The following is a 24,907-nucleotide window of genomic DNA, read 5'->3' as shown; positions in this document are numbered from 1 at the left end:
CCATGTTGGAGACTACAGTGATGCTCTTTCCAACCCTAATTACATAATCCATGTTGCCAAATATGGTTACTCACGTACTTTGGATCATGTATCGGTTTTGAATGGTAAAATGTCAACTCTGAGAGAGGTAAAATACTGTGGATTCTCCACTGCTCTTGGTTATTCAGCATCCACCCACATTGCAATAGTAATTGTATGGTAATTCGGGTCATTCTCGGAAGAACTGTGATGTAATACGCAGTTTATAGCCCCTGGATCATTTTTCAACAGATCGGAACACACAGACACACTCTCGTTAATCCATCTCACGCATCAATTGGCCGTCCCTCGATACTAGATGATACACGTATCCGACATCCTGACATAAAATTCAAACGAACGAGAGCTGTAATGTTATGTATTAATACTGATCCAAAAATAACCACGCCAGCCATGTCATCCGGAAAGAAGCATCCCAACCTAAGCGACAATTAACCCCCCGAATCATTGCAAAATGGTGTGGAACCGCGATTCCTGGCAATTTATAAGGTGATTGTACAAAATGGTAAGCAGCAGGAACAGGCTCACTTTTATCGCAAATGGCCAAGCTGGCAAAGTTCAGTGAGCGTTTCGAGGGGACTATTACCAGTGGGGTTAAGAGGGATTGAGATGTCGTTTTAAACTGGAATGATTGTTGGTGGAGGGTATAGCTGGAATGGTCCACTGGTGGGTTTGATGAATCGGTTGGAGGCGAACCATCCCCCTACACATACATGCATCCTAAAAGCATTGTGCGACATCTAGATCATCAGGAAGCGGAATTTTCAGAAAATCTCTTATGAGTTTTTTGGTCTAACGTAAAGCGAGAGTAGATATTGTTGATGTACTAAGAAGTGTTGAGTGTTTTATTTCTAGTTGAACCCCCGGTCCTCCAACATCTGCACCACCTTTGGATTGCAACCTACTTGGGCGGCCATCATTGCATCTGGGAAAATCCTTCTGGGTGGTTGTCATGGGCACCTCGATCCAGCAGCATCCGCACCACCTTTTCATTGCCTATCACCGCTGCCGACCGGAGTGCGTTACCTTCTTTAGAATTTCCGGCATTAACATCGACACCTCGATCTAGCAGCATTTGCACCGCCCCTACGTGCCCGCAGGATGCCGCCCTTTGGAGCGCATTGCCAAGCACATTATGCACTTGACCTTCAGTGTTGAGCTCAGAAATTCGGTCCAGCAACATCTGCAACGCCTTTTCGTGCCCGCCAAATGACGCCGAGAGAAGCGCCCTGTTGATGAATTCACTTCGGGTGTTGTTATCGGTACCTTGGTCCACCAGCATTTGAACAAACTTCTCGCATATAGGCAGGGAACCCATCATGGCAGCTATCTCAAGAAGGTTATCATTGAAATCGTTCGTGCGGGAGATATCAATTGCCTCATTTTCCCACCAATCCCCCACAATAGTATCCAGCGAGAAACAACACATGGCGAAGATAGCGGCATCCGTGGGTTTGAGCGCATGGATTGCATTCCATGTCAAGTAATGCTTAGGGTAAGGGACACTGCATCTTTCATGGAGCTCAAGATCGTTGGGAGCCTTTGGATACCATCTCCGGTATTGCACGCTGCTCTGATTGGGTGATCCGAGGAATGTTTTCAGCAAAGAACCCAACTTGGCCATCTCGACGTCCTTTGCTCCGTTTACATGGTGAGGCCAACAGTGTCTCATATAGGCATGGAACGGGTGAAGAGTATGGAAGCCATCATCTGATTCCACTGGCTTCAGAGGACTATCAGTGTTACCTGGCGCCTTTGACTCGACCTTCAAGTCGGCCTCCAGCTTGGCGTCGAATCCCGAGTCATCATGCTCATACTTATTGGCCATGTAAGACAAACAAACACTGGCCGCGTGATAATGGGCGTGCGCAGTGGACCAGTCTTCTTTGCCCTCCAGGTATTCCCGAACCGACAGATGTGGGAACCGCCATACATCTAGCTGGGGGTCCACAACAAGGAAATTGTTACAGATAGAGAGCAATCCTTGCTCATCCACAGTATCAAGTTTCGGTAGCAGATCTCCCTCCGGCCCCACACGAAGCGCAGCTAGAAGTTCGACGCTACTCAGAGGTTTCGATGCAGACATTACCCAGCGAAGAGCACGCTTTATAAACAGTTGATCGTACTTTCCTTGGCTTTCAATCTGTCGCCAGACTTCATCATATGTCTTCTCAAGGCCTTCTGGGAGGTGTTCGAGGCGATCAAAGACGTCTGGGCGGGACTTGCACTTTGCAATCTGATGGATTTGCATATCAGCCCACTGGAACATCCCTTGGCAGCGTTCCAGCCACTTCGCAATGATGTCGGTTTTCAGGTCCTTCAATGATATGTTGATCTTTGCGAGCCTGTTCATTTTATCATGAAGGAACTTCTCGATATCGCCTTGATTATCGTCTGCTCGAATGCCAACATTGGGGCTGCTTTTCAGCAAATTTTCGATACTTGGATCAGGTCGGCTTGAGATGAATATTCTCACGACTCGCTTAGACTCCGCCATGAACAATTGTAATGCTTCAATGAGTTCATCGCGCGAGGCTGGATCACACTCGTCCAGAGCATCAATGACCAGCGTGGTTCTCTGATAGATATCTAGAGAGGCCAGGATCCGGTCTTTGCACTGCCCAAAGCGAAAGTTCGTGCCTTCCTCTCGGGCTTCCTTGCAAGACGCCTGGAGTTTGGCCTGCATGGACGCAGGATTGCTTCTAGTGGTCGAAAGCTGACGCACAAAGCTTTGGAGAATGGTCAGGGGCTGCGTATGCTTCTCGTCCCGGCCACAGTAGAAAAAGGCAAAGCCTTCGTCATTCCCTTTGCTGGGCTGGTCACGGACCCAGTCAATCACAGTGGATGTGAGATATGTCTTGCCAGTACCCGGGTTTCCTTGCAGCCAAAACAGAGTCGATGATCTCTTCGCTTTCCAATCACAAAAGTAATTATGTTTGAGTAGCCACTCACCCGTGCCAGGGGTTCTAGCCTCTTGCACAGTGTAGTGGTGCTTGCGGAACGGGACGGCTGAAATCCACTCCAACAGCTCGATGCGCTCTTTTTCATCCACATATTTGAGGAGACTGCTGACGCCCTCGTCCACCCGAGCGATTGGTGCCTCCAAAGTATGCAGTATTTCATGCGTGAGTTTGTCGGAATCCGAACTGCGCTCGCTCTCGCATGCATTGACGTCTTTGATAATTTCTTCTTCTTGTTCAATAAGAGCCGCAAGGCTACCCGTTGCCCTGCCCGGGTTCACAATCGCTTCAAGTATACGCCTGCCTGTGTTCGCAGCAAGAAGTTTCTGTGACTCGGCCAAAAGGTCTAGAGCACTTGCATACATTCCCACCAGAGCTGTGTCGAGGTTCGACTGTACAAGCGACAAGTTGGCATTTGGGTCCTTAGGTAAGTGAATCGTTTCATAGACTTGGCCACGGCTAATAATGCGAATAACTTTCTCTGCTGTAGCGAGCAAGGCGCCCATCTGATCACTCTCATTTACAGGAATCTACAACGTTCAATAAGCGTCCATCTCCAAACATTAATACTAATAAGAGTCAACTTGTCACCCACCTGCATCAAAGATTTGACAAGGTCCCATGGTAGACTCGCTTGGGGCGGCGCAAACTGCACAGCAATATCACCGGCCTTCGTCAACCAGCCAACAATGCTCGTGGTATATTCTCGGAGAACAATCTTCTCACCACCCACATTGACGTGCCAGAATTTTTCCTCGCACTCTTCCTGTTTCTTCTTTGCCTCACTGGCAAGACTATTGATGCTGGATTCCATGGATCCAGATTTTAAATTGTCAAATCCCATATCCTTCAGAATGGATTGCTTCTCAGAGGGAGAGGAAAAAGAAAAGAGAGAGGGGAAGGTGGCGAGGGGGTTTGTGTACTTGGACAGTCCTGACGAGGAAGGAACGACTCCGCCACATGACAAAGGTCAAATCAAACGGGAAGGCTCTAGTTCTCCATGTGAGAGGGAACAATGAAGTGGAGGAAGAAATTGATATGAAGGAATTCATCCAGTAAGTAAGCTCAGCGAGTCGCGACTCGGATCTCAGCAGAGCCCATGATGTCTACAATATACTTCTAACACAATACTTGATACTCTGGTTTGGAATCAGTTACTCTTGGTTGAATTGTCTTATTGTCGTGAAACAGAAGGGAATTTTATATGAGTAACGTGAGTTGAATGAGAAATGTGACCTTCCATACGAGGATGCTACGTGGCTCAATTCAATCAGATATAGCAAGTCTGGGTCATTAAACATGTTCATAGCAAGCGTGATAATGGTAGGGAATTCATTTAGAAACGCAAGTTTGGTCCTTGACCGAGTCCTTAAAAAGCAACAGAATGATAGAACAAACAAACCCCTTCCGACACAACAAAAGGTATTCTCCTCCGGGGGCCAATTTCCCCTAAGCTTAACCTTCTGATTGTCGCAGTACACAAGCGTCAAGAAACTTCTGCGGAAGCAATGCGAGTCGTGGGTCCTTCCCTGGCACTGACAGTACACTCGCTGCTGCGTCACGGTATGAGGAGCTGAGCGTGAACCAGAGGGACTTGCCAGGTTCAAGATCTTGTGATGGGCGAGGGTAATACGGGTCATTTTCAAAGAATGCTGCCACGAGATGAGCGATTAAGTCATCCGGCCTTTCAAGACCCATTTGTTCTTCCCATTTACTGCACAAATTGAAATCAAGGACCCAGACACGAGTGGTTCGGCGGCGAAAGTTGGTACGTATCCTTTTATCAAGGTCTGTGTGAGGAGGCATTGATGCAACCTGTTCCACGCTGAGCCCCGACGAACGACAGATTTCTTGGGTGTATGTTGTTTCGCCTTCACTACCAAGGACAAATTCAACGTCGTAACAATCCACGTTTGCTGACCAATGCATAATTGCCATAGCCTGGCCGATAGCTTTGGCATAATGTTGGATGGGTAGGTTGAGCTCGATCATCTGATCCAGACACAAGTTGAAATTCCTTAAAGTGAAGTTTGCAGGAGGCGGGTCATTCACACCTCGGCGACGGCCAAGATAGACTCGTGCCAAACAATCACGGTTAGTGTCGTGAGCCCTTACAGCAAGTTGCGATGGTGCAGGGCAGTAGGCATCTATTAGAGCTTGTCGAGCGAGTTTGGGTAGCGGAAGTATTCGTTTTGTGATCAACGCCATTGCCGGTAGAGGGAAGGACAGGTGGGATCCATGAAAAAGCTCAAAATGCGCGTCCCACCACTCATTGTTCGTCTTTGACACATATGAGCAGACTTTGGGAGTTCGTACTTCAACGGACTGCTGGTTTGTGAAGGCGTGGTACACTGACAAGTGGGCTTGAAGATCCGCCCAAAGGGCATCTTCGAATGATGGGCGGGCGATCTTGACCACATACGCGCGTCCTGGCCGCTCAAAGACAATCCCACATTGGCCAAACCCGACACTGCGAAACCCAACAGAACTCGCCTGCTGTGGCTTGTTGAAAAATGCGAAAGAGGAGGCTGTAGAAACAACGGAACTTGGCGATAGAACCCGGCTCAACACTTCATGGGGTTCTGCTGAGGGAAGGATTTGCAGTTCGGATGTCAGCTCTTCATTTCGTGCAGCATCAAGTAAGGCGGATAATCGGTTCGTAAGGTCAATATCTTTACGCAAGGTAGATGAGATGGCAGAACTGGGAGTGCCAGACTCGTCGCTGCTTTGATGGCGCCGCTGCATTATGGAGATGTGAGAGATGTAGTGGGGATAGGAGAGGATGAATACGTGAGAGACAAGTAACTGGGAACCTGAGAGTGGACTGGCTGAAAACCAAATCCATCTACGGAGCATGTCCAAGGTTCCTGCCTAACTCACCACTTTACTTTTAAAGATCCATGGATCCATGCGTCCAGCCATACGGCTAATCCTGTGCCTAAAATTGGACAAGGGTACCTACCTAGGTAGATATGAATGTGACAGGCAGATGAGTCCATCCAGGCAAGTCCTCAGTATTAGCCCTGGCCGCATAGCCAAGTCTCCCAATTCCCATTCAACTTGATTACAACGCGAAAGGTGAGAGATGCAGTGAGATGAATATCCATGCACTCAGGAAACTGGAAGAAGAGGGAGAGGTGTGATAAGCCGATAGTACCTACATCTAGGAGCTATCCAACCTAAACATAGCCATTATGGAATTTGGAATTTTGCTACGTTTCCAATGTTTATTGTTGCATTCAGTCACCAAATACATGAGCACTAGCAGACTTCAGGCCCTTTTGATGGAGTTCATCAACGATTCCCTCAAGGTAGGCAATGTCAGCCTGGTGCCCAGAGCCAGCTGACTTGTATACTTTGTAGGCTATCTGGAGTGGGAAGATGGTAGATGCCGGCCCAAAAAGTCTCATCTCCTCTTGTAGGAGGTAGACCATACTCAGAGATATACTTTTCGCAAATGCAATGAGCTGGGCTTGAATGTCATCGTAATTCATACGAAGCTGCCCGGTCCAGATCGGCTGCTCTTGGTCATGGCGCGAGAAATGCGTAATGAATCTCTTGAGTTCGTAGAGGCAGAGAATTCGGAAGGCCCATAGGTGGGTAAAAGCGTTGGCCATGGTGATGTTCGGGTACCAAAAAAGAGGTAGACTTGTATCGTCAGGGGTCCTTGACTCTACTGCTGGTGACACATAACCGCATCGCCAATAGCAAGGTTGGTCTCCTTTCTGCAACGCCGTTTCCCATTCGCCAAGGCGGATAAGTATGTTGGTGATTGAACCGGGTATTTTGTTGATATCGGACAAGTCGGCCTGGACCATGCTTCCTAGGACGCAGTCGCTTTGGTGGAGGAGGGCGGGAAGGATGACAACTTCGTTAAGGAGGTTTTGCATGAGTGATGGGCGGAAATGAGAGAACGGGGTGTCAATCCATGGTTGCGATGCTAAAAATGTAGGCTGGCGTCTTCGTAACGCCTGTATTATCTATATCCAAGCTCAACAGCCATACGGGCAGAAAGATCAGAGGGGCAGAGCACGAACCAGAAGAGGTCTAAAACCGACAAATAGCTTATGTAGTAATCCCAAACTACACATGTGCGGTCCGTGGGCATGTAGCAACATGCCTACAGCCTGGGTATGCGATGCTATAGCAGCGACGGAATCTGGATTCATAAGCTTTGACCAGTTAGCGAGCGCGTAGATAAATGTCGGACTGGGGAATAGTACCTCCACTAGCGTAAGACACATAATAGCTGGTATCTGTTCAGTGCTAAGGGAACGGGGATTCGAGCCAAAATTTTGTCGGAGTGTGTGGAGTGCCATGTCGTAGGTTTGGGAGCAGGTTATGTTGGATTCACTTTGCTGAGATAGTAGTGAAGCTCCCAATGCTGCGACTGCCCTCGGAAGAACCAGACCGGGGGTGTTCAGGGATGGAAGGCTCGACAGCACTTCAACCCAAGACCCGCAGATTCGAGGCTCCATATAGTCCGAGTCGCACGTTTGTATAATCCGTTCGTTTTGGGGAACATAACTTTTCGTTATTAACTCTGTGAAATTACATACGCTAAGGGGGTTCAGATAGACCTGAAGGGGTATAGGTCCGGTTGGCGAGTCTTGTTGATCGGCACGTAATAAGGTCTCTTGGCTCTCCTTTCGAACAAGCGCAGCTTGGTTGTGTTGCTGTGAAGTAGACGAGAGCATCGGAGTGTGTGATATAAATTTCCAATCTGTTCGATAGCCGTCGCACTTGTGACCCGAAAGAACACATTGGCTGCAGGCTGGAAGCTTCCCATCGCACTAAAATTATAAGAACGTCAGTGGTCCAATCCCAACGTGGCAAATGATGTGAGCACATACCCCTAGCTTCCGGGTTCTACAATTCTGACAAACAGATTTCTGCTTGACTTTCATTGTATTTGCGGAGATGAAATATTGAAAGTCCCCAAGCCGTGGAGGTCTAGAAGGACGCAGTGTTGTGACGTAAAAGTCTTGGCGGAATATGCAACCAAATCGGGGTTCGGCTCCACTTTTCCGTTTCGGACCTTTCCTTTTGGACCTATGGGTTTCAGGGTACAGTTGAAGAAATGACAACATTGGGATTTCTCAGTACTTTGAGTGCAGTACGTTAATTCTTTTAAATCTAACATTGACTGTCTAATAATAGAAAAATTCATGCGTGCTGATCTGCTTTCCGCTCTCGTCATATCTCCGAGGAATCACAAGTGAGACACCATCAACGCCCCGAGGCTCGTAATCCAGATTCCGAGCAGCATATGTAAGAATCTCTAGACCGAATTGCTCCTTGAGCCAACAGGCAACCATGTCCATTCCTGCAACAGCACCAGCTCCAGTCCAGATATTCCCGTCAACAACCCATTTCTTTTCCTTAGTCCAGTTGACGGCAGGATAATTCTCTTTCGCCCATTTATACCCAGCATGGTTGATAGTTGCGTTCTTTCCATCGAGAAGTCCTGTAGATGCAAGTACGGCTGAGCCAGTGCAAGTCGTGAAAAGCAACTTTCCTGCATTGATATGTTGACGGATGAGATCAACATATTTCGGGTGCAGCTTAAAGCCTTCGGGATTCGGACCCCCTAGCAAGATAATATCGAGCTCGGGACACTCATCCACCGTTGTAGTTGGGGTGAGGGTAATGGCACTGGTGAATAGGTGGAAGGGCTCTTTCGTGATGCCAACATGGTGAAAAACAGAGTCTGGCGCCTGAGAGATAGCATCGTCATTGATGGGGCCAAACATTTTGGACACTTCCAAGAACGCAGAATTGGCGGAGTGAAGGAGATCGATTGGGCCGACAACATCAATCGCCTGGTAGTCATAGACCAGAATACCAAGGTGAATAGGCGCCATTTCAAGCACAAACAGGATGCGAGTTCTAAGAGATCATAATATTCTTGCTCGTCTTCTATATATGTTAAAGCCATTGTTACACCCTTAATACTACGGAGTACTAGTAGTACACTTGGCAGGAAGCGTTGGATATCGAGGACGTTTAACGGCGTAGCGCAGATCTGGTTCAGTAAAAACGCTTGGCGGGGAATCTAGCCGTTCTAAGATAAAGTACCGCGCAAACAGCGCTAGAGCGGTTCCTCTTGTAAATCATTTCCCAAAAGAATCAGGGGTGCTAACGAAATGTCAACGGCATACCTTTAATCTTCAATCCTTTCAACTACACAAAATCATCTGCGTAGCTGAGTCGATACTAGATATATAGTGAGGACTGAGAGAGAGAGAGAGCTACTAGAACAGCGACCTTTCCAATTCTCTTTTCTGAGAGGGCTAGTATTGTAGTTTATTTGGAGATGAGAAGATGCCGTTAGTTTGACGATGACGGGACATCAATTAGTGCCTGATCGTTTTCCAGATTGCTGAAGCATAGAGCATAGGGGCTGAGCGGCACGTCTTGTCCAAAGATGAGTTTGAAGTGGGCTAGGCTCCATTCCCGATAATGCTCATCCTAGTAGTAGGTTCCATAAAGGACCTCGGGACCTCGGGAGCTTTCATTCTGTTTGGATGGAGTGAGCTAAACAGAGTGCAGCTTGCCGAACGTTGTATTCGTAGCTATCTGGCTAACTGAGGAAGAAGGAAAGGAAGAAGGTGTGTGTGACGGAGGTATGGTGTAGCCCGTCACCGCCCAGGTCTCGTGATTTCAAGTACATTCCTTGCCAGACTTTGTTCCCGAAATATCTCCATTTCGCCTATTTGTCTCCAGCGGTGGAAATGAATATTAGACTTGTAGTGGCCTTTGGTGGTGCTGTCATCGCAATGCTGGAGCAATAAGTCGCTGCCTATCGTATATTTGTCCGAACTTTCGCCAGCCTACGGAGTACGTGGGGCACATTTGTTGGAACGAGTGTAGATTAGAATAAAGGTAGTCTGCTTGAAACACCAGAATTGACTGAGTTCAAGACATAGCGAATGGTATCGAGTCATACGTGGGTAGTCGCCATCTTGCGGATTATTTATAGATAAAAGTTGTTACAGAAATTCTCCGTTTACGTCGTGATGGCCGGTGGGCATGCATATATAGAGACAGACAGTGTGCTCTGAAGATATAAGGACAATCTTGCATGGCTTGAACCTGTAAACAATGCCTAGCAATCCTCAATCCTTCTTTATATGTTTATTCTAAACATTACCTTCGAGATGAGCAAGCCAGTCGATGTGCACTTTGTTGATGGAATTGCCGATTTGGTAGTTTATTACCTCCATGTTTTGAGTGATATTACTCCATCTTTACTGTCTTTATTGTACCTGCTTTGCACAGGCTCTGTGTTTTTTGATGTTGTTCACCATATGCTCCACCGTTGCAACAAATCATCGCACCCTCTTTTTCGACGCCTAGCACGTGTCCACCACTACCACCACCTCTACTTCACACGGCATATGAATTTCGACGAAAGGTATCTTCAGCAGAATCGATTTCAAGCCTTGCCGCTTGAGCTAGCACTCCAAATCGTTGGAAGCACTCTAGGGTATCTCTTTGCCCGTTATATGACGCCTAACGGCCTCGTGTGGTGTACACGAAACCACCTTTTGTCTATAATTGGCTTTGAAACCCTAAGGTCTACTTTTGTCATCCTCACATGTGGCCGCGACTCAAACCATCTCATCTACAAAACCGCCCCGAAGGACACCAACTGGATACTTGTGGGCCCAGAGTTTCACGCACTACACCATGTTTACCCGGATCGTTATATGAGTTCGTTTATCAAAGTCTTCGACTGGATCTGCGGTACCGCCTACTCCTTCAGACGGAAGCGCTTTACGATCACTGAGGGAAGCGGAGCATTTACCCAAGGAATCATCAAAGATCTCGAGCGTGAAGAAGGGGTAGCCTGCATTCGCAAGTTGACGATTGGGACTGATTGGGATCATCATGACTTTGATAAAGTGATACCAACTCTTTCAAACACCGACGTTTTGATCCTAGCTCATGCCTACGACGGCGAGGACGCACTTGGCTCAAATTGCGATTCAGCTACCCGACTTATCAAATTATTCAAGCAGTGTAGAGCGACCAGGCCCGCCTGCCAGACGCTTCCAGAAGTATGGTACATTGGCATGGAGATTGATTTCCATCCATTCTGGAGAAATGCACGGCCGCAACGTGACTCTCAGTCCAAACGAAGGACATTCCTGTCGCACGCTCGTTCCTGTTTTGATGACCCTGATATAATTTACCGGCATATCGTCCTACCCTCCTTTCTCTCATCTGTGGGAAATGCTGTATTCTCTGCAGACTGGGCGGCCAGGAGTGCAATGTGGTGGATCCGACGAGGTGCTAGATATATTCCCGTCACATACACGGGAATTGCGTGGTTGGACTATTTCAAGTTTATGTATCGCATTCCTTATGCGACTGGTGCGGATCAAATGTAAATATAGCACGTGTATAGTTGGATGAAACCTGACAAACAAGGCAAACACTGGTAAACTGTCTCATTGTCTAAACTTTCTATTGAATATATACATGTATAGAACACCTACAAAACAGACACTGCCTCTCCTGGTTTCAGCCAACACACCTTATCCATAACGCCCTCACTCTCAAAATCTTCCGCCAGCTCCTTCCCGAACTGCGTGAAATGGCCCCACGACTCATAATGCATAGGGACCAGAACGTCTGCTTTGATTTCACGGAACAACCGGGCACCCGATTTGCCATCCATGGTAATCTGCATCAGTCCATCATTAGGGTCCTCAAGATTGGCAGGGGCATGTGCGTTGCCTAGGTTGAGGACGGCAGCGCAAATATGATACTCTTCCGCCATCTTCTTCAACTCGTCGATGTACACAGTGTCGCCTGAGAACCAGATTGCGTTGGGAAGACCGTCACGACCAGTTCCGAATCCTTCTCCTGTGATGATGAAGCCAGTGCATTCACCACCAGGCAAATGCTGTGTTGGAGTGCCAGTGATCTGGAGTTTCTGTCCGGCGATGACAGTGTCTTTTTTTTCCCAGGGCTTTAAGCCATGAACCGCGGGCCGGGGAGACAGGTTCTTGGCTCCATCAACGGTGGTGAAGACGCGGCGGCCATCCAGAAGGCGCCGGCCCAGCTCGTCCAGATTGTCGGGGTGATCTTCGTGGCTCAGAAGTACAGCATCAATGACAGGGAGTTGCTCTAGGCGGAGAGCAGGATCGTCTTCCACGGTAAGGGAAACTTTGTCGTTGATTGGCCACGTAGATCCAGCAGGTGAGAAGAATGGATCAGTGAGCATGTTGAATCCGTTGATTTCGAGAATGGCGGTGGCGGTGCCAATGTGGGTGATGTTCAATGTAGGAGACATTTTGAACTTGACTTCTGTTGTAAGATCAGAGCCGTGGGGTCTATTTTTTTGGTATGCTGTGATCTATTTCATTATACTTGATGGTTTATATAGGTTTAGAAAGGTAGTGAGAGCCAGGAATAATCATCCTGAAGAATCCATGGATTAATCATCCTGACAAATTAATCTGATGAATATGTATCTGATGAATAATTTATGATCCGCCACCAGTAACCGAAATTCCGTGGTTGACTTTCCTAATGGGGAAACATATCCCGCCAAGACATTTTCAACTTCTGCGTAGTTACCTACTGTGGGGGACTACAACATAGCCTTGACAAAGGGGGATTTCGAATGCTCTTCTAGATTCTGGAGAATTCACGACGAACGACCGCAGCTAACTCATCGTGGCGAATACTAATTTTCTTAGTAGATTGTCGCATCTGAAATATCATATTCTTTCGGTACGCTCCAAAATCCAAGATCTGCTTCTTGTTGTTTTAAACAGCTTTGGATTTTTATCTCAACATGTTACATACCGGTGCAGTGTGGACGGCGAGCCACCGACTGTTTCCATTTTTAACATAATACGACACGAATCAATGCCTTGCGGGCAAAGTTCAAGGCACTGATATATAAGCAAAGCGCTTGGCTATCGTTTCATGATGGCCTAATTCCTAGCATCATTCTAGGAAACAGGGTACAAGGAAATATGCATGGAGAAAATGTGCGCAGATATTGAATGTCCTATCAAATCGGATGAATGCAAGGTAAAATGTAGACACAGAGAGGCAGAGAGGCAGAGATATTTTGGTGGAAAGGCTACGCAAGGATGAGTTGAGGAAATGTAGTGATGCATTCCGAGAGAAGCCCTCACTGAGGGAGAGAAGAAGACAAAAAGGAATAGGGAGTGAGAGAAATAACTATCTGGTGCTGCCACCATGGTTGCCTGATCCCTCGAGCTAACTAACAACGTTAATCAAGAACAACATCCATCTTTTGATACAGCAGAAGTTCGACAGAAGCATGAAACCTTCACTGGAACGTCGGCGCATGCCAAAGCAATATCCAGTGCAGGTTGAATGAAAGCAGCTTCTTGGCTCTTTCCAAGGCGAGTGAAGCATTCGTATAAGCCATGCAACCCCCAAACATTATTGAGCTTTGCCTTACGCCGAGGATAGTCCAGAGCGAAACCAAGATCTTGCTTGAACAGCGTTTCTGCTTCTTCGACGCGCCCTTGTTCAAGGAGCAGACCACCGAGTGCATGGCGGACTGGCTGCATCCAGGCAGGCGGGTCAGTATACGCGAGTGCATCCTCACGTACAATGGCTTCCCGAAGGAAATGGAACGCCGTCTCGACATTTCCCTTCCGATATTCTAATTCACCGGCAAGCATAGCAGAGCCAACTGCGAGAACATCTTCCTCCGTGCATGGAATGCTGTTAAGTCGCGAGCTAGGAACTGCCTTGCGCGCCGTTTCGAACTCCTTTTGAGCGGCTTCGGCTTCTGCAATCCTTCCAAGTGCACTGAACGCAAGCCCGCGGGTGTAATGGATGGTGGCTGTAGTTACACAATATGTATCGCGATCGGTGGGAAGCTTGAGGTCAAGAATCTCTTCCCAGCGACCAAAGCGCACTAGCACGTGCGCCTTACTTCCTAGGAAGCTCTCGACGAAGTCTGCCATTGGGGGGCTTTTGACGGATAGCAGGTCCGCATCAATGATCTGTTCGAGCTTTTCAGCAGCGGACATTGCGTCCGTGAATCGGCCGGACATCATAGCAGAATACAATTTTGCACAAATGTAATGCACCCGGTAAGCCGCATACATAGTTGTACCCGTCTCTCGAGCAAAGTAGATGTCGTCGGCAAGTATCGCTTCATTGTTGGAGTCGATACCATGGCGATAGTCGCCAACGGCGGCATCAATATGCGTCGGCATGTGTAACATATGCGAAGCGTGCGGAACCATGCCACGTAGTCGATCCGCAGCCGGTAGAGCCAATTCTGGAAATGGCGACATCTCCATCATGTGTATGTGCAAGTGGCAGATTGCTGGATGACTGCGACCAGGATCTTGCTTCAGTCGCAGCTCAATCACTTCGCGAGCCTCGATTGTGTGATCCCCGGTCGGTTTACCGGTGTTCAGGTCCCATAGCCCGCGCGGAGTGATACACATCAGTGCTTCCGCGAATAGCGCAGCCACGTCCACATCATCGCTGAATTTATGATACACAGAGCGCATCGCGTCCGCATATGCGCGATCGAAAGGGCCCAGATCCTCGGGGATGTCATCAATTGGTGGGAAACGAGTGCCGATTGCCCCGATCAACGCTTGTTCGACTGGTGTAGCCTGGCTAGCTAGCTTGGACGCTCGGGCAAGGATATCGTTGACCTTCTTGATAGAAGCCTGACGATCTTCTGGGTCAAAATATCTCCACGCCTTGTTGTAGTTGGGCCCAGTCGCGTACGCAATTCCCCATAGCGCCATGGCGCAATTGGCGTCACTTTCGGCAGCCCGTTCAAAGCACCGAACCGCTTCGCCATGGTTGAAAGAATGAGCCCATATCAGTCCGCGATTGAACCACAATTGAGCTTCCGCCGACGAAGTGGTCACTGATCGACGATACGAACCAAGGTCGTAATACGCCTCTGCCACAGCTTTTGTGGAGGGACTGGATTCGTCTCTAATTGAGTGTTAGAGCACAGTTTGTATTACAAATCTCATGAAGAGACTCACCGCATATTGTAAATATCGAAGTTACCGGATTTAGTCGTAACTCTAGGGTCTTGAGATTAATGCAGTTATTCAGAAGATGGGGTGCATTTATTTATAAACCCAGCCTTGGAAGGATATTGGTCAATGATTTATCAGCCACATATGATACATCGACTGCAAAGAGGGAGAAGCCGGGGTACACGTGACTGCGCCACTTCGATCGGAGGACGGGCGGGATACCGACCAGTATCCATGGTTTCAATCGCCGATTGTCTGGGCTTTTCGACAGTTGCACAACCTTCAGGGACCCACCTGATGGGTTGCAGTGGCGCTTCCCGACCTCCACCCTGTCCCTGAATGGTTAGATTACCCGCCAAGATTCGATTGACGGACGCAACTAACCGTGGAACGTCCATGGATGATGCTTTGCTGCTTTGGTTTTGATTGACTCAATATCGATTTCAAAATTCTACATCGGAACAAAAATCATGTTTGTGTTTTACCGAAACGCCGGTAAAGTGAAGACGATTGCTAATTCTTTCTGTCGTTAGCTGGGCTCCCTTTTCTCTTCCAAATTTAGGACTGATAAGACCGCAGGGGCTCACCGCAACACTGGAATCCAGAATCAACTTTTCACCAGGATAATTTCCGGTCGATGATGCTTATCCATTGATTAATATGTATCTTCCGCAAGAGATAATTGACCTTGTATGATTTCTACCAGTTCAGCTCTGCGCCACTACTAAACAATCGTTTGGCAGATCACATTTTACGTCGAGATCGACACTTCGCAATATCTTTCAAGGACATCGACTGCTCGTGCATTCCGGATAACGAACGACAAGAACCGGAAGAATTTGGCTCAACTCCGGTTGGTCAACAAAAGCTTCTGTCACAGTGCCTCAACCCGTCTCTTTCGACACATTATAGCCATAGCCCATTCATCGTACGACACCACCCAGTTACCATCTTTAGGAAGGCTAGTGAACCTGTCCAAAATCCCATATGCCCAATATGTGCGTCAAGTCGACATTGGATACGGTTCCTTCCCATGTTCGATACGAGAGATTAGCTTATACACGGAAGACCTTGCCGCCTTGCTGTCTTCATGCTTGCGTCAATTTCACAATCTCAAAGCCCTCGACTTCCGTGGTCCGCCATTGGCACTCTTGCCCCATGATAAGATAAAAGCATCCATCGACTCGATACTCATGTCGTTATGCTACGTGCCTCTGCCCAACTTGACGGAACTTGAGATTCAGTTACCAATGACGAACGATTTTGCCCCCTTATTTGCCGAGAACATCAGCACATTGCGGATACCGATTGAGCAGACTCTTAGCTGCCTTCAGTATCTCGGATTGCACGTCTATGCGCAGACAAACCAGCAATCCTGTGCGGCTTACTTGTTAAGGATCGTGGAGCTTTCAACAAACCTGACTTCCCTCTCACTCAGTAGCACCAACTATCTGAGCATTGATAGTCTTGAACTCGGTTCAGAAGTTCACCTAAGGTTTTTGTCATTGCACAAAGTGAGAATTTCATCTCGAAATCTCGTCAATATTATTGAGCGATGTAACGAGTCGATGCGCTATATCCAGCTAAAGCATGTGAAGATCGAGTCTGGTACATGGGCAGAGATTCTATCTGCAATGGATAATTTACCCTATCTATATGACTTTGATATATCTGTTGGGGAAACCTTCATAGGAAGCGAGAGGCTTCATTCAGCTCCGACACTGGTCTTCACTGCAGAGAATGTACAAGACCGCGGGCCGTTTGGGCTGGACCATTTCGCATTTCAAAATCTCAAACGAAGGGTAAAATTGAAACGGGCCGTGGCTCGGCATTTCAAGTGTTGAATCAGGCCCTTGCTACTATGGCATTTCAAGATCGAACATGGAGAATGAAGGGAGATCTTGTCTCCTCGGTGAGAATTTTACTCTATCTATACGACTTTAACACATCTGTTGGTGGGTTTTTCACAAAAGGTGAAAGGTTCCATTCCGCACCAAAACCGTGGTTTTCAACTTGGAAACCCTGTCTAATACATAATTATTCTTCCTCATTAACGCTTGGCGGTCATTGAACCTTTGCTGCTGGTAAGGGCTGAAGCGCTTTTTCCATGGTTTTGCTTTCGTGCACTGTAGCCAATTTTTACACAAAGAACTGAACTCGGGGAGGCTGGGGCTACTCTATCGCCTGTGGCACTAATTCCGTCTGGCCTCCAGCCGCAAACTGTACGATTTGAGTGTACCAGGCTATTTTCGAGCGGGAGTCGATGTTCAATGGCAGTGATGGCCTGCGAGACCTCCAGCACTGTCTATTACCTAGGAGATCCGGCCATGACTCGATCAAGAAGTCTCCAAGACACCCAAACTTCCAAGCACTCTTTTAAATCCTATTTCTATAGAGTGGACTATTCTTCCATTTCACGGCGTGTCCCTTTTAACAAAATACAAATTGGACAAGTGAGTGTAAAATCCTGGCTTTTGAATTCACGAAGTTAATCTGAATCAACTATAGAATACAGAACAAAATAAAACATAAAGCACAAAGAGGAGGCCGTAGGGTCGCGATATCCAGAGATTCACAGTTAAAAAACAACCTTGGGAATGCCAGGAGCTGTCCAGCACACTTTGTCCAAAAATCCCTCCTGGGTGAAAACCTCCTCCAACTCCGCCCGGCCCTCCTTGAAATGTTCCCACGATTCAAAATGAATTGGGACCATGACATCGGCGCCGATATCGCGAGCAAGCTGAACGGCTTGTTTGCCGTCCATTGTAATCTGAACGGGGCCAGTCGGGAAATCAAAGGTGGCATTTCCCAAGTTGAAAATGGCTGCAGTAATATGCCATCTCTTTCCAATCTCTCGCAGCTCGTCAATATACACGGTATCCCCGGAGAAATAGATTGCATTAGGCTTGCCAGATGAATCAAGGCCGAACGAATCGGTCTCCAGGACGAAGCCCGTAACTTCTCCAATTGGGAAGTGTTTGCAAGGGGTACCAGTAATTCGGTACATTTTTCCTCCAATGCAAGAAGTCACAGTTTCCCAGGGTCGAAGGCCAACGACTCCCGGGCGTGGACGCAGGTTGGTGGCACCGTCGACGGTGGTAAACACCTTTCGACCATCTAGCAGCTTGCGGCCTTCTGGGTCCAAATTGTCAAGGTGATCCTCATGACTAAGAAGCACAGCATCGATAGGCGGCAGTTCGTTGAGCTGAAGCGCTGGACCTTGCTTGTTGATAAGGTGCGGTGGTGGCGGAATGCTTTCAAAACCGAACTGTTTCAGGTCCACTTGTTCCCAGACTGCGGTCGAATCATATTCTGTCCCTTCGATAGCTCCGAAGAAGGGATCTGTCAGGAAGTTAACTCCATCAATGTTGAGAATGGCAGTTGCAGTGGTGACGTGTGTGATTGTAAGGGTAGGTTTGGATGTTGCTGCCATGGCTGCGGTAAGAGTGAGAGTCAGGCAGAGAAATGTTTGACACAGTAGATCTGATTAATGGAATGGAATGTCAAGACACTCTGTTCGGGAGAAACTGAGGTTTAAATACATCGCCTTTCTGAAAACATTAGAAATTCTGTTTCATTCTACTGATGATGTAACTTCGGCTCATCCCACGTGGGCGTGGGCATGAAGTTTCATCTCGCCACAACATTCAGAAAAATTATATAATATCTCCCGGATATTTATCAGGCCAGTGATTATCAACCACACTGATTTCCAAGGTTATTTCTCCCTAACCAACTCATTAATCGATGAATTGCCACGCGCGCAAAAGGCTTGGCGGAGAAGCTAGCCTTTTCGGGTTAGCGCGATGGGATCTCGGGACAGTCCAAGATCACTAGGTGGGATGCCGAAAAATGTTCGCGAAGTGTGCATTTTGCAGCATTGAACTAGAAAGTTTGCTGTATATGTGATTTTCATATCTGCTATATGCCAATTTCTTAACCTTACTCCCACTGGATGTATCCTATTCTGAATACGAAAAGAAAAAGGTAACCTGCTCCAGACTATATACCAACTGTACCCCGGTCTTTAGTCAAGAAGACACCTTATCTTACAAGATTACCACGAGTCTAGGGGTTTAAGCGATAGATAAATATTGGATGTTGTTATAGAACGACTGACTCATCATAAGTATTAATTTTCGCTTTGCACAAAGGTAAAACACATATATATCTTGGCCGAAGGAGTTTTCTCAAGCTGCCTGCAATTTTTCGACCTCTTTGATAAAGGGACTCGCCTTCCGAATTCTATGTCCGTAAAAGTAGAAGACAACAGGTATCGAAATACATAATGCCTCCACAATTCCTAGAATTGTACTTGCCCAATTCAAGCCCAGAGCCTTATACATTGATGGACCTGCAAGCGGAAGGAATGCTCCCATGACACTCCGAGTGAACATATTTCCTGCAAGTGCAGAAGCGGCGTAAATGCCATAAGACCGAGCAATGTAATTTGAGGCATAAATGAAGACGCATGCGTTACCCACTCCAAAGGGAACACCAGATAGGATGGGGACGATCCAGTGAACGTTTGGAGTACACGTCCAGGAGAACCACAACTGGCCAATGGCTAAAAGAGTAGCACCAAAAAAGACGATGCTGACCATAGCCTCTGGTTGTACCATACCGGTTTCTGGGTCCTTGCGGTGAAGATTAATCACCCGACGAAACAGAGGTTCGCATGCAATGGCAATTAAGACACCAACACCTATACCGACGAACGAAAGTCCACCAATGCCTGGCGACCATCCGCGTTCTTGCTGGAAAGCGATTGGATATGCGACGAAGCATAGGTAAAGGACGCCATAAACAATCGCAACATAGCCGTCCCAAAACATACTGCGAGAATGTTAGTCTTGGCCTTCTAGAATGGCAGGGGAATAGCTTACCATATCGGCTCTTTTAGGAGCATCACAAAGGGTCTCTTGAGATTGATCCTCAGTGAAGATGCAAAACCGACACCATCATCATAGCGTGTCCACCACTTTGAGTTCTGTGTCTCTTTTCGTTTTCTCGCAGCGCGTCTTTTCAAGATCACAGGGGCGTATGTTTCCTTGACAGAAGCTATCAGGACCAATACCACACCCCCAATGATGAGAACAATCCAGTTTGTCCACCTCCAGCCAAGATATTGGAAAACAAAGCCTCCAATGATAGGCCCATATACAGGGCCGTTGGTGGGCCCAATAGACCAGAGGCCGAATGCTAAAGCCCGGTGCTTATCCGAGACGATGTCATTAACCGATGCGGGCGAGTTCGACATCAATGCACTTCCGAAGAATCCTCCGAAGAATCTGCTCACAAGGATGGATTCAATGTTTTGAGCTAAAGCACTCGGCAGCAATAGCAACAGAAATACTGTCATTGAGACAATATAGACTGGCCGCCGTCCCACAAGCTCGCTGAGTGGAGCAAAAATGATGCTGCCTATTCCCATTCCAAAAAGATAAGTCGTGACACCAAGGAGGGCCACAATCTTCGAAACGTGGAAATCCTCTTGTAGCCCTGGAATCCCTGATGTGTATAGTGTGCTGGAGAGACTGACAACTGTCGCGCCAAGACTCATTGCAGCGACAGTGAGGCCCTTGTACCAAAGTGGCCATAGGCGAGGATTCTCGGGATCTTCAGAGTCCCAGTAAACTTCGAATTCAGGAGGTGCATGTATGCTAGCCAATTTAGAGATTACTGGCTCAAGATGTGAACTGAAGTGGTCTTCGTGAGCTGCATCCAAGGTGCCGGCCAGGTCTGATTCGTTGCGCAAGGTTCCAGGATGATAGAGGTCGACCATCGTGGTGCACTCGAATTGATATTCACTGAACCGCCAAGAGATGAGGTAGTGAGATGAGGAGCTCCATTTCAGAACTTTCCTATTTATAGGGACGCGGCAGATATACTCATATGGATAAAGCGGCAAGTGGGATGTTCCGACTTGTCCCCAGACTTTATTCAGTTAGGGCTACTTATTCATCAAGTGGGATGCCCCGGTGGAATTGCATTGGTGGTCTTCCTCACTCGGGCCCCACCTGGAGCTTCCGTCATTACGATCTCTCCCCGAGGTCTCTATTTTCCCTTGTATTAACTTCGAACTCTTCACTCTGCAAACTCCTGAATTCATTAGTGTGGTTTGATGAAAAATTTGTGAAGTCCAAAGATTAGCAAAACGGTTCGCACAATGTCGCCACCTGCCGATATCGCCCCCTTGTGGTTCCAATGCGAGTATCCAGACTGCAACGCAAAATATCGGCGTAAAGAGCACCTTAATCGACACCGTAATCATCATAATGGGGAAATCAATCTTGCCTGTCCTTATTGTGAGAGTGTCCTGACTAGGAAGTGAGTGCTGGCTCAATCACATGGTAAAACTTACACTCACATAATGATCAGTGATCTATTGCGACGCCATATCCGGACTTATCACCCGCAGAGACATGCGCCGCCGTCTCGAAAATTTAGGGCATGCAGTGCATGTCATGCACGGAAAGTCCGCTGCGAAGGCGTACTACCATGCAATGCCTGTCAACATCGAGGCATCATCTGTGTACCTTCTGGAGGTGAAACCGCAGGTGAACAACAATTTTGCATTGATGATCTCCGCCCCTTGCCACCTGTTTCCACGATTAATGATTCCGTTTCCGAGGCTCCCCGGTGGATTGCTCATGACTATATCGATATTTATTTTAATTCTTTCCATCCAGAATGGCCTTTTCTCCATCGAGGTACATTTGACTTCGCCAAGGAGCCTTGTGTACTTGTTCAATCTGTTGTCGCAATTGGCCTGTGGGTGAAAGGGACCCCGGAAGCGCGAGACGCGTCAATACAGCTGCATGGTAGACTTTGTTCTGCATTTTACGCTCAAATGGTGAGAAGAAATGTTATCACGGTAACTACAATTAGACTTTGATGCTGATATTACATTTATGCCCTAGGACCAATGGTGCATCTCCAACTCGAGTCCACGACAACGCACAAGTACCCCGTGGCCTATAACAACATTCCAGAGTGTGCTCTTGAATATCATCCTTGCCCTTTTTATTGCAAGAGAAAATGTTAGTATGGATTTGAGCATGCGATGCCGATTGCGAGACGACAAATACGAGCTCTTGACTGCCCTTGTTCGAAGCTGTCGACAGTGCGGTATTTTCTCCTATCCTAACATGCTTCTGCAACACGAAGCCGATGCACCACTTGCGCTTGTATATGTGAGCGTTGAAGAGATCAAGAGATTTGGACTAGCACTCTATAAGGTGTGCCGATTGTCCACTTCCTTTCACTTAACCGGAGAAAGTGCCAATGGTGACAGAAACGCTCTGTTGACCCTGGCCGATTTGTCCTTTTGCATGCCAGACAGTGATGAGCTGTGGAATGCTCCATTGGGCGCGGAGTCCGAAGTGTTGAGCAAGGCTGATTCGTCAGCAGCTGGACGGGATAATGGAGATGCGAAAAACTGGATATCTCAAGCGTCTACTCTTGTACATGACGGAAGAGTTGGCTTCGACTGGATATAGCAGAAAGTATCATAGAAAATACAGATTATTAGCTACAGATCAAATAGAGTCTGTCGAAGCAGCCATGTCCGGTTGTGGTACTGGGCAGTGGTGGAGGGGAACAGAAAGGAAGAGAGAGCTGAGAGAGAGATATCCATGGATGCTACCTAGTTAACGTAATCGGTATGCGAGCCGCCACTGTAAGCGAGCCGCCACCCTACAACCATATGTAGTTTTTAAATGCATTTATCTCAACCAAAACGCCATTAAATTAAATAAACTAAATTCATCATCTATCTGGACATGTCTCTCTTCTATGTCCCGGCTTCCTACATATTCCACACCCTCGGGGGGCTTCGTACGCGGCTGTAAAGCCGATTCTCCAGGTATTCCGGGACCCAGGGGAGGTGCTTCAATTGCTTCCTCCGGCTGTATAACTAATGCAGATGCTTCTTAAACTAAGAGGCCTTCTTCGGCGGGGATATGCCTTTTAGATCTAGCTCGCTTTTGCTTCTGCTTCTCATTGGCAGCACGTAATTCCTTATTTTCTTCGGCGAGTAAGATAGCACCTTGCATTGTAAGACGGAAGCCTTTCACAAGCTGGTTTAATGCACGATCTGACGGGCTAGGCGGGCTCTGTGATCTTGTACGAAGTAAAGCTTTGATTGATGAAGCCTGTCGACGTAGTTCTTTCTCTGTAAAGGGGGTTTTTGGGGTGAAATTCCGGCTTGATTCACTACCCCGGCTGGCTGGGGGGTAGGGGTTCGAAGCCGAATATCAAGCTTCGAAATCACTCTCTCCGGTGAGAAAGGGAATAAGCCGGCTGCTCCGAAGCTATTTTTAATAGTCTCCGATTTGAAAGCTTTAATTCGTGCGAGGGGGTATACTTCGAGGAAATCAAGTTTATCAATATGATTTATCCCGACCCGCATTTTTGATTCAACCAGCCGACCATACGCACGTTTTAACACCGCAAAACAGCCTATATCCAGAGGCTGTAAAAGGTGAGAGGAGTGCGGAGGCATACAGATCGGTATAATCTTATTTTCCTCACAGATTTCATCGAACTTCGGGGTTAAATGACTTCCGTGGCCGTCGAGTATCAAAAGCCGATACCCCCCCTTCGTACGCGAAGAAGTAGTAGGAATAAAGAGCTTTTTAAGCCAGCGAAGTCCAATTTTATCAGAGGTCCATCTATTAGGACTAACCTTAAATCGCCAGTCCTCCGGGAGGCCGTTAAACTAGGATTCAATAAAGACTTTGCCTTTAAAAATCATACACGGCGGGAGGGCCTAGCCAGCAGCATTCGTACACTCAATAACAGTCACCTATTCTCGATTTCCAGGCTGTAAAAGTGCTCGCCGACCGTAGTATTCACTTCTCGTTATAACCTTCGCAGTTGCCGTTAAGCCTATAGTAAAACCGGTCTTATCAAAGTTATAAACGTCGTCCGGGTCGATCCCAAATTGTAGGATCATTTTTTGAACAAGATTAAACCACTCTATAATAATCTTCGGATCCTCTCATTTCGCACGCTCGTAGTTATACCGTTTCGAAAACTGGGAGGATAGAAGAGGATGCCGTTTAACATAGTTCGTCACCCAGTTTTCGCCGACCGAAAGAACCGGGGTAGTTCCGCGCTTTTCAAGAAGAAGGTTCGCCATTTCTCGTACAGTCGAGGGCCGGGGAGCTGATCCGCGAGAATCCATAGAGAGTATCCATTTTTGAAGAGATTCCTCCTCAGTTTCAGTCAATTTATGATTATTAGCGCGAGAAATCGCGCGGTTTTGAACACAACGGAGGCGGCGGCGGAGGGTGGCCTCAGGCGTATTAAAACGGCGCGCCGCTTCGCGAATTGAAGAGATTTCTTGGTTCTTAAAAGCCTGGATAGCTAATAAAATCCTACCCTCTTGTTCAGTTGAATTTCTAGAGGATTGAGAACGAATTGGTGGCATGGTGGGTGGTTAAAGAGAGAGGGTTTAAATTAATTGACGCGTTTTTGGTGGGGTGCGTCACTCGCTTGTGTGCGTCACTCGCTTGTGAAATACGTTATCAATTATAAAAGTTGTCAATTTTAGATAATAGAGTTATAGAAATATATGTTTATAACTATAGCTAGACCTAGAGTGTATACTTCTTATCTAAATACTAATTTTTAAGGGCGGGTTAAAGGTGGCCCGTATATTCCGAGGGCGGATTGAGGGCTAGATAAGGGCGGCCCTTAATTAGCCTAGTAAATCTAGCTAATTATAGAGATTATCTTAAGTTAAATGTAAAGGATAAAAGATCCTTTTAACTGTGAAACGGGGACAACTGATATAGGTATATCAGATATGCGGTGTGGCCGAAGCGAGCGGGGTTCGTTATATGATCGGCCCTATTTCGTGGCCCCACTATCTACTCTATAATC

The 24,907-nt window shown here is 47.3% G+C and overlaps 11 protein-coding genes across 11 annotated transcripts; 3 read left to right on the top strand and 8 right to left on the bottom strand.

Annotated features, from left to right (window-relative positions):
* Window positions 1-955: 955 nt before the first annotated feature.
* On the bottom strand, window positions 956-3,813 carry N7532_008801 (NACHT nucleoside triphosphatase; the record flags this gene model as incomplete). Its single annotated transcript, XM_056621293.1, has 2 exons — window positions 956-3,529; window positions 3,595-3,813. 2 exons carry the CDS (start codon window positions 3,811-3,813, stop codon window positions 956-958), a joined length of 2,793 nt encoding a protein of 930 aa, XP_056472099.1.
* A 641-nt stretch (window positions 3,814-4,454) lies between these two features.
* Window positions 4,455-5,744, bottom strand: N7532_008800 (zinc finger protein; the record flags this gene model as incomplete). The annotated part of the gene is made up of 1 exon (XM_056621292.1): window positions 4,455-5,744. One exon carries the CDS (start codon window positions 5,742-5,744, stop codon window positions 4,455-4,457), a length of 1,290 nt encoding a protein of 429 aa, XP_056472098.1.
* A 494-nt stretch (window positions 5,745-6,238) lies between these two features.
* N7532_008799 (uncharacterized protein) lies at window positions 6,239-6,616 on the bottom strand (the record flags this gene model as incomplete). The annotated part of the gene is made up of 1 exon (XM_056621291.1): window positions 6,239-6,616. One exon carries the CDS (start codon window positions 6,614-6,616, stop codon window positions 6,239-6,241), a length of 378 nt encoding a protein of 125 aa, XP_056472097.1.
* A 1,533-nt stretch (window positions 6,617-8,149) lies between these two features.
* On the bottom strand, window positions 8,150-8,863 carry N7532_008798 (DJ-1/PfpI family protein; the record flags this gene model as incomplete). The annotated part of the gene is made up of 1 exon (XM_056621290.1): window positions 8,150-8,863. One exon carries the CDS (start codon window positions 8,861-8,863, stop codon window positions 8,150-8,152), a length of 714 nt encoding a protein of 237 aa, XP_056472096.1.
* A 1,296-nt stretch (window positions 8,864-10,159) lies between these two features.
* Window positions 10,160-11,395, top strand: N7532_008797 (uncharacterized protein; the record flags this gene model as incomplete). Its single annotated transcript, XM_056621289.1, has 1 exon — window positions 10,160-11,395. One exon carries the CDS (start codon window positions 10,160-10,162, stop codon window positions 11,393-11,395), a length of 1,236 nt encoding a protein of 411 aa, XP_056472095.1.
* Window positions 11,396-11,499: 104 nt separating this feature from the next.
* N7532_008796 (MBL fold metallo-hydrolase) lies at window positions 11,500-12,303 on the bottom strand (the record flags this gene model as incomplete). Its single annotated transcript, XM_056621288.1, has 1 exon — window positions 11,500-12,303. One exon carries the CDS (start codon window positions 12,301-12,303, stop codon window positions 11,500-11,502), a length of 804 nt encoding a protein of 267 aa, XP_056472094.1.
* Window positions 12,304-13,095: 792 nt separating this feature from the next.
* On the bottom strand, window positions 13,096-15,069 carry N7532_008795 (uncharacterized protein). The gene is made up of 2 exons (XM_056621287.1): window positions 15,020-15,069; window positions 13,096-14,966 (listed from the first exon to the last, which is right to left on the bottom strand). The coding sequence occupies exons 1-2, from the start codon at window positions 15,022-15,024 to the stop codon at window positions 13,262-13,264; spliced, it is 1,710 nt and encodes a 569-aa protein (XP_056472093.1). The 5' UTR covers window positions 15,025-15,069; the 3' UTR covers window positions 13,096-13,261.
* Window positions 15,070-15,676: 607 nt separating this feature from the next.
* N7532_008794 (uncharacterized protein) lies at window positions 15,677-16,623 on the top strand (the record flags this gene model as incomplete). Its single annotated transcript, XM_056621286.1, has 2 exons — window positions 15,677-15,706; window positions 15,760-16,623. Coding segments are annotated over 2 exons (894 nt in total), but the record flags the coding sequence as incomplete, so codon positions are not given.
* Window positions 16,624-17,594: 971 nt separating this feature from the next.
* Window positions 17,595-18,449, bottom strand: N7532_008793 (MBL fold metallo-hydrolase; the record flags this gene model as incomplete). The annotated part of the gene is made up of 1 exon (XM_056621285.1): window positions 17,595-18,449. The coding sequence occupies one exon, from the start codon at window positions 18,447-18,449 to the stop codon at window positions 17,595-17,597; it is 855 nt and encodes a 284-aa protein (XP_056472091.1).
* Window positions 18,450-19,206: 757 nt separating this feature from the next.
* Window positions 19,207-20,801, bottom strand: N7532_008792 (MFS transporter; the record flags this gene model as incomplete). The annotated part of the gene is made up of 2 exons (XM_056621284.1): window positions 19,207-19,852; window positions 19,903-20,801. The coding sequence occupies 2 exons, from the start codon at window positions 20,799-20,801 to the stop codon at window positions 19,207-19,209; spliced, it is 1,545 nt and encodes a 514-aa protein (XP_056472090.1).
* Window positions 20,802-21,185: 384 nt separating this feature from the next.
* On the top strand, window positions 21,186-22,518 carry N7532_008791 (Zn(II)2Cys6 transcription factor domain-containing protein; the record flags this gene model as incomplete). The annotated part of the gene is made up of 3 exons (XM_056621283.1): window positions 21,186-21,346; window positions 21,398-21,872; window positions 21,940-22,518. The coding sequence occupies 3 exons, from the start codon at window positions 21,186-21,188 to the stop codon at window positions 22,516-22,518; spliced, it is 1,215 nt and encodes a 404-aa protein (XP_056472089.1).
* Between the last annotated feature and the right edge of the window lie 2,389 nt (window positions 22,519-24,907).

Source organism: Penicillium argentinense (assembly GCF_028826775.1).
Source record: "Penicillium argentinense strain IBT 30761 chromosome Unknown utg000009l_segment0_segment0, whole genome shotgun sequence".
Classification (NCBI taxonomy): domain Eukaryota; kingdom Fungi; phylum Ascomycota; class Eurotiomycetes; order Eurotiales; family Aspergillaceae; genus Penicillium; species Penicillium argentinense.
This window is presented reverse-complemented; position numbering and strand designations above follow the sequence as displayed.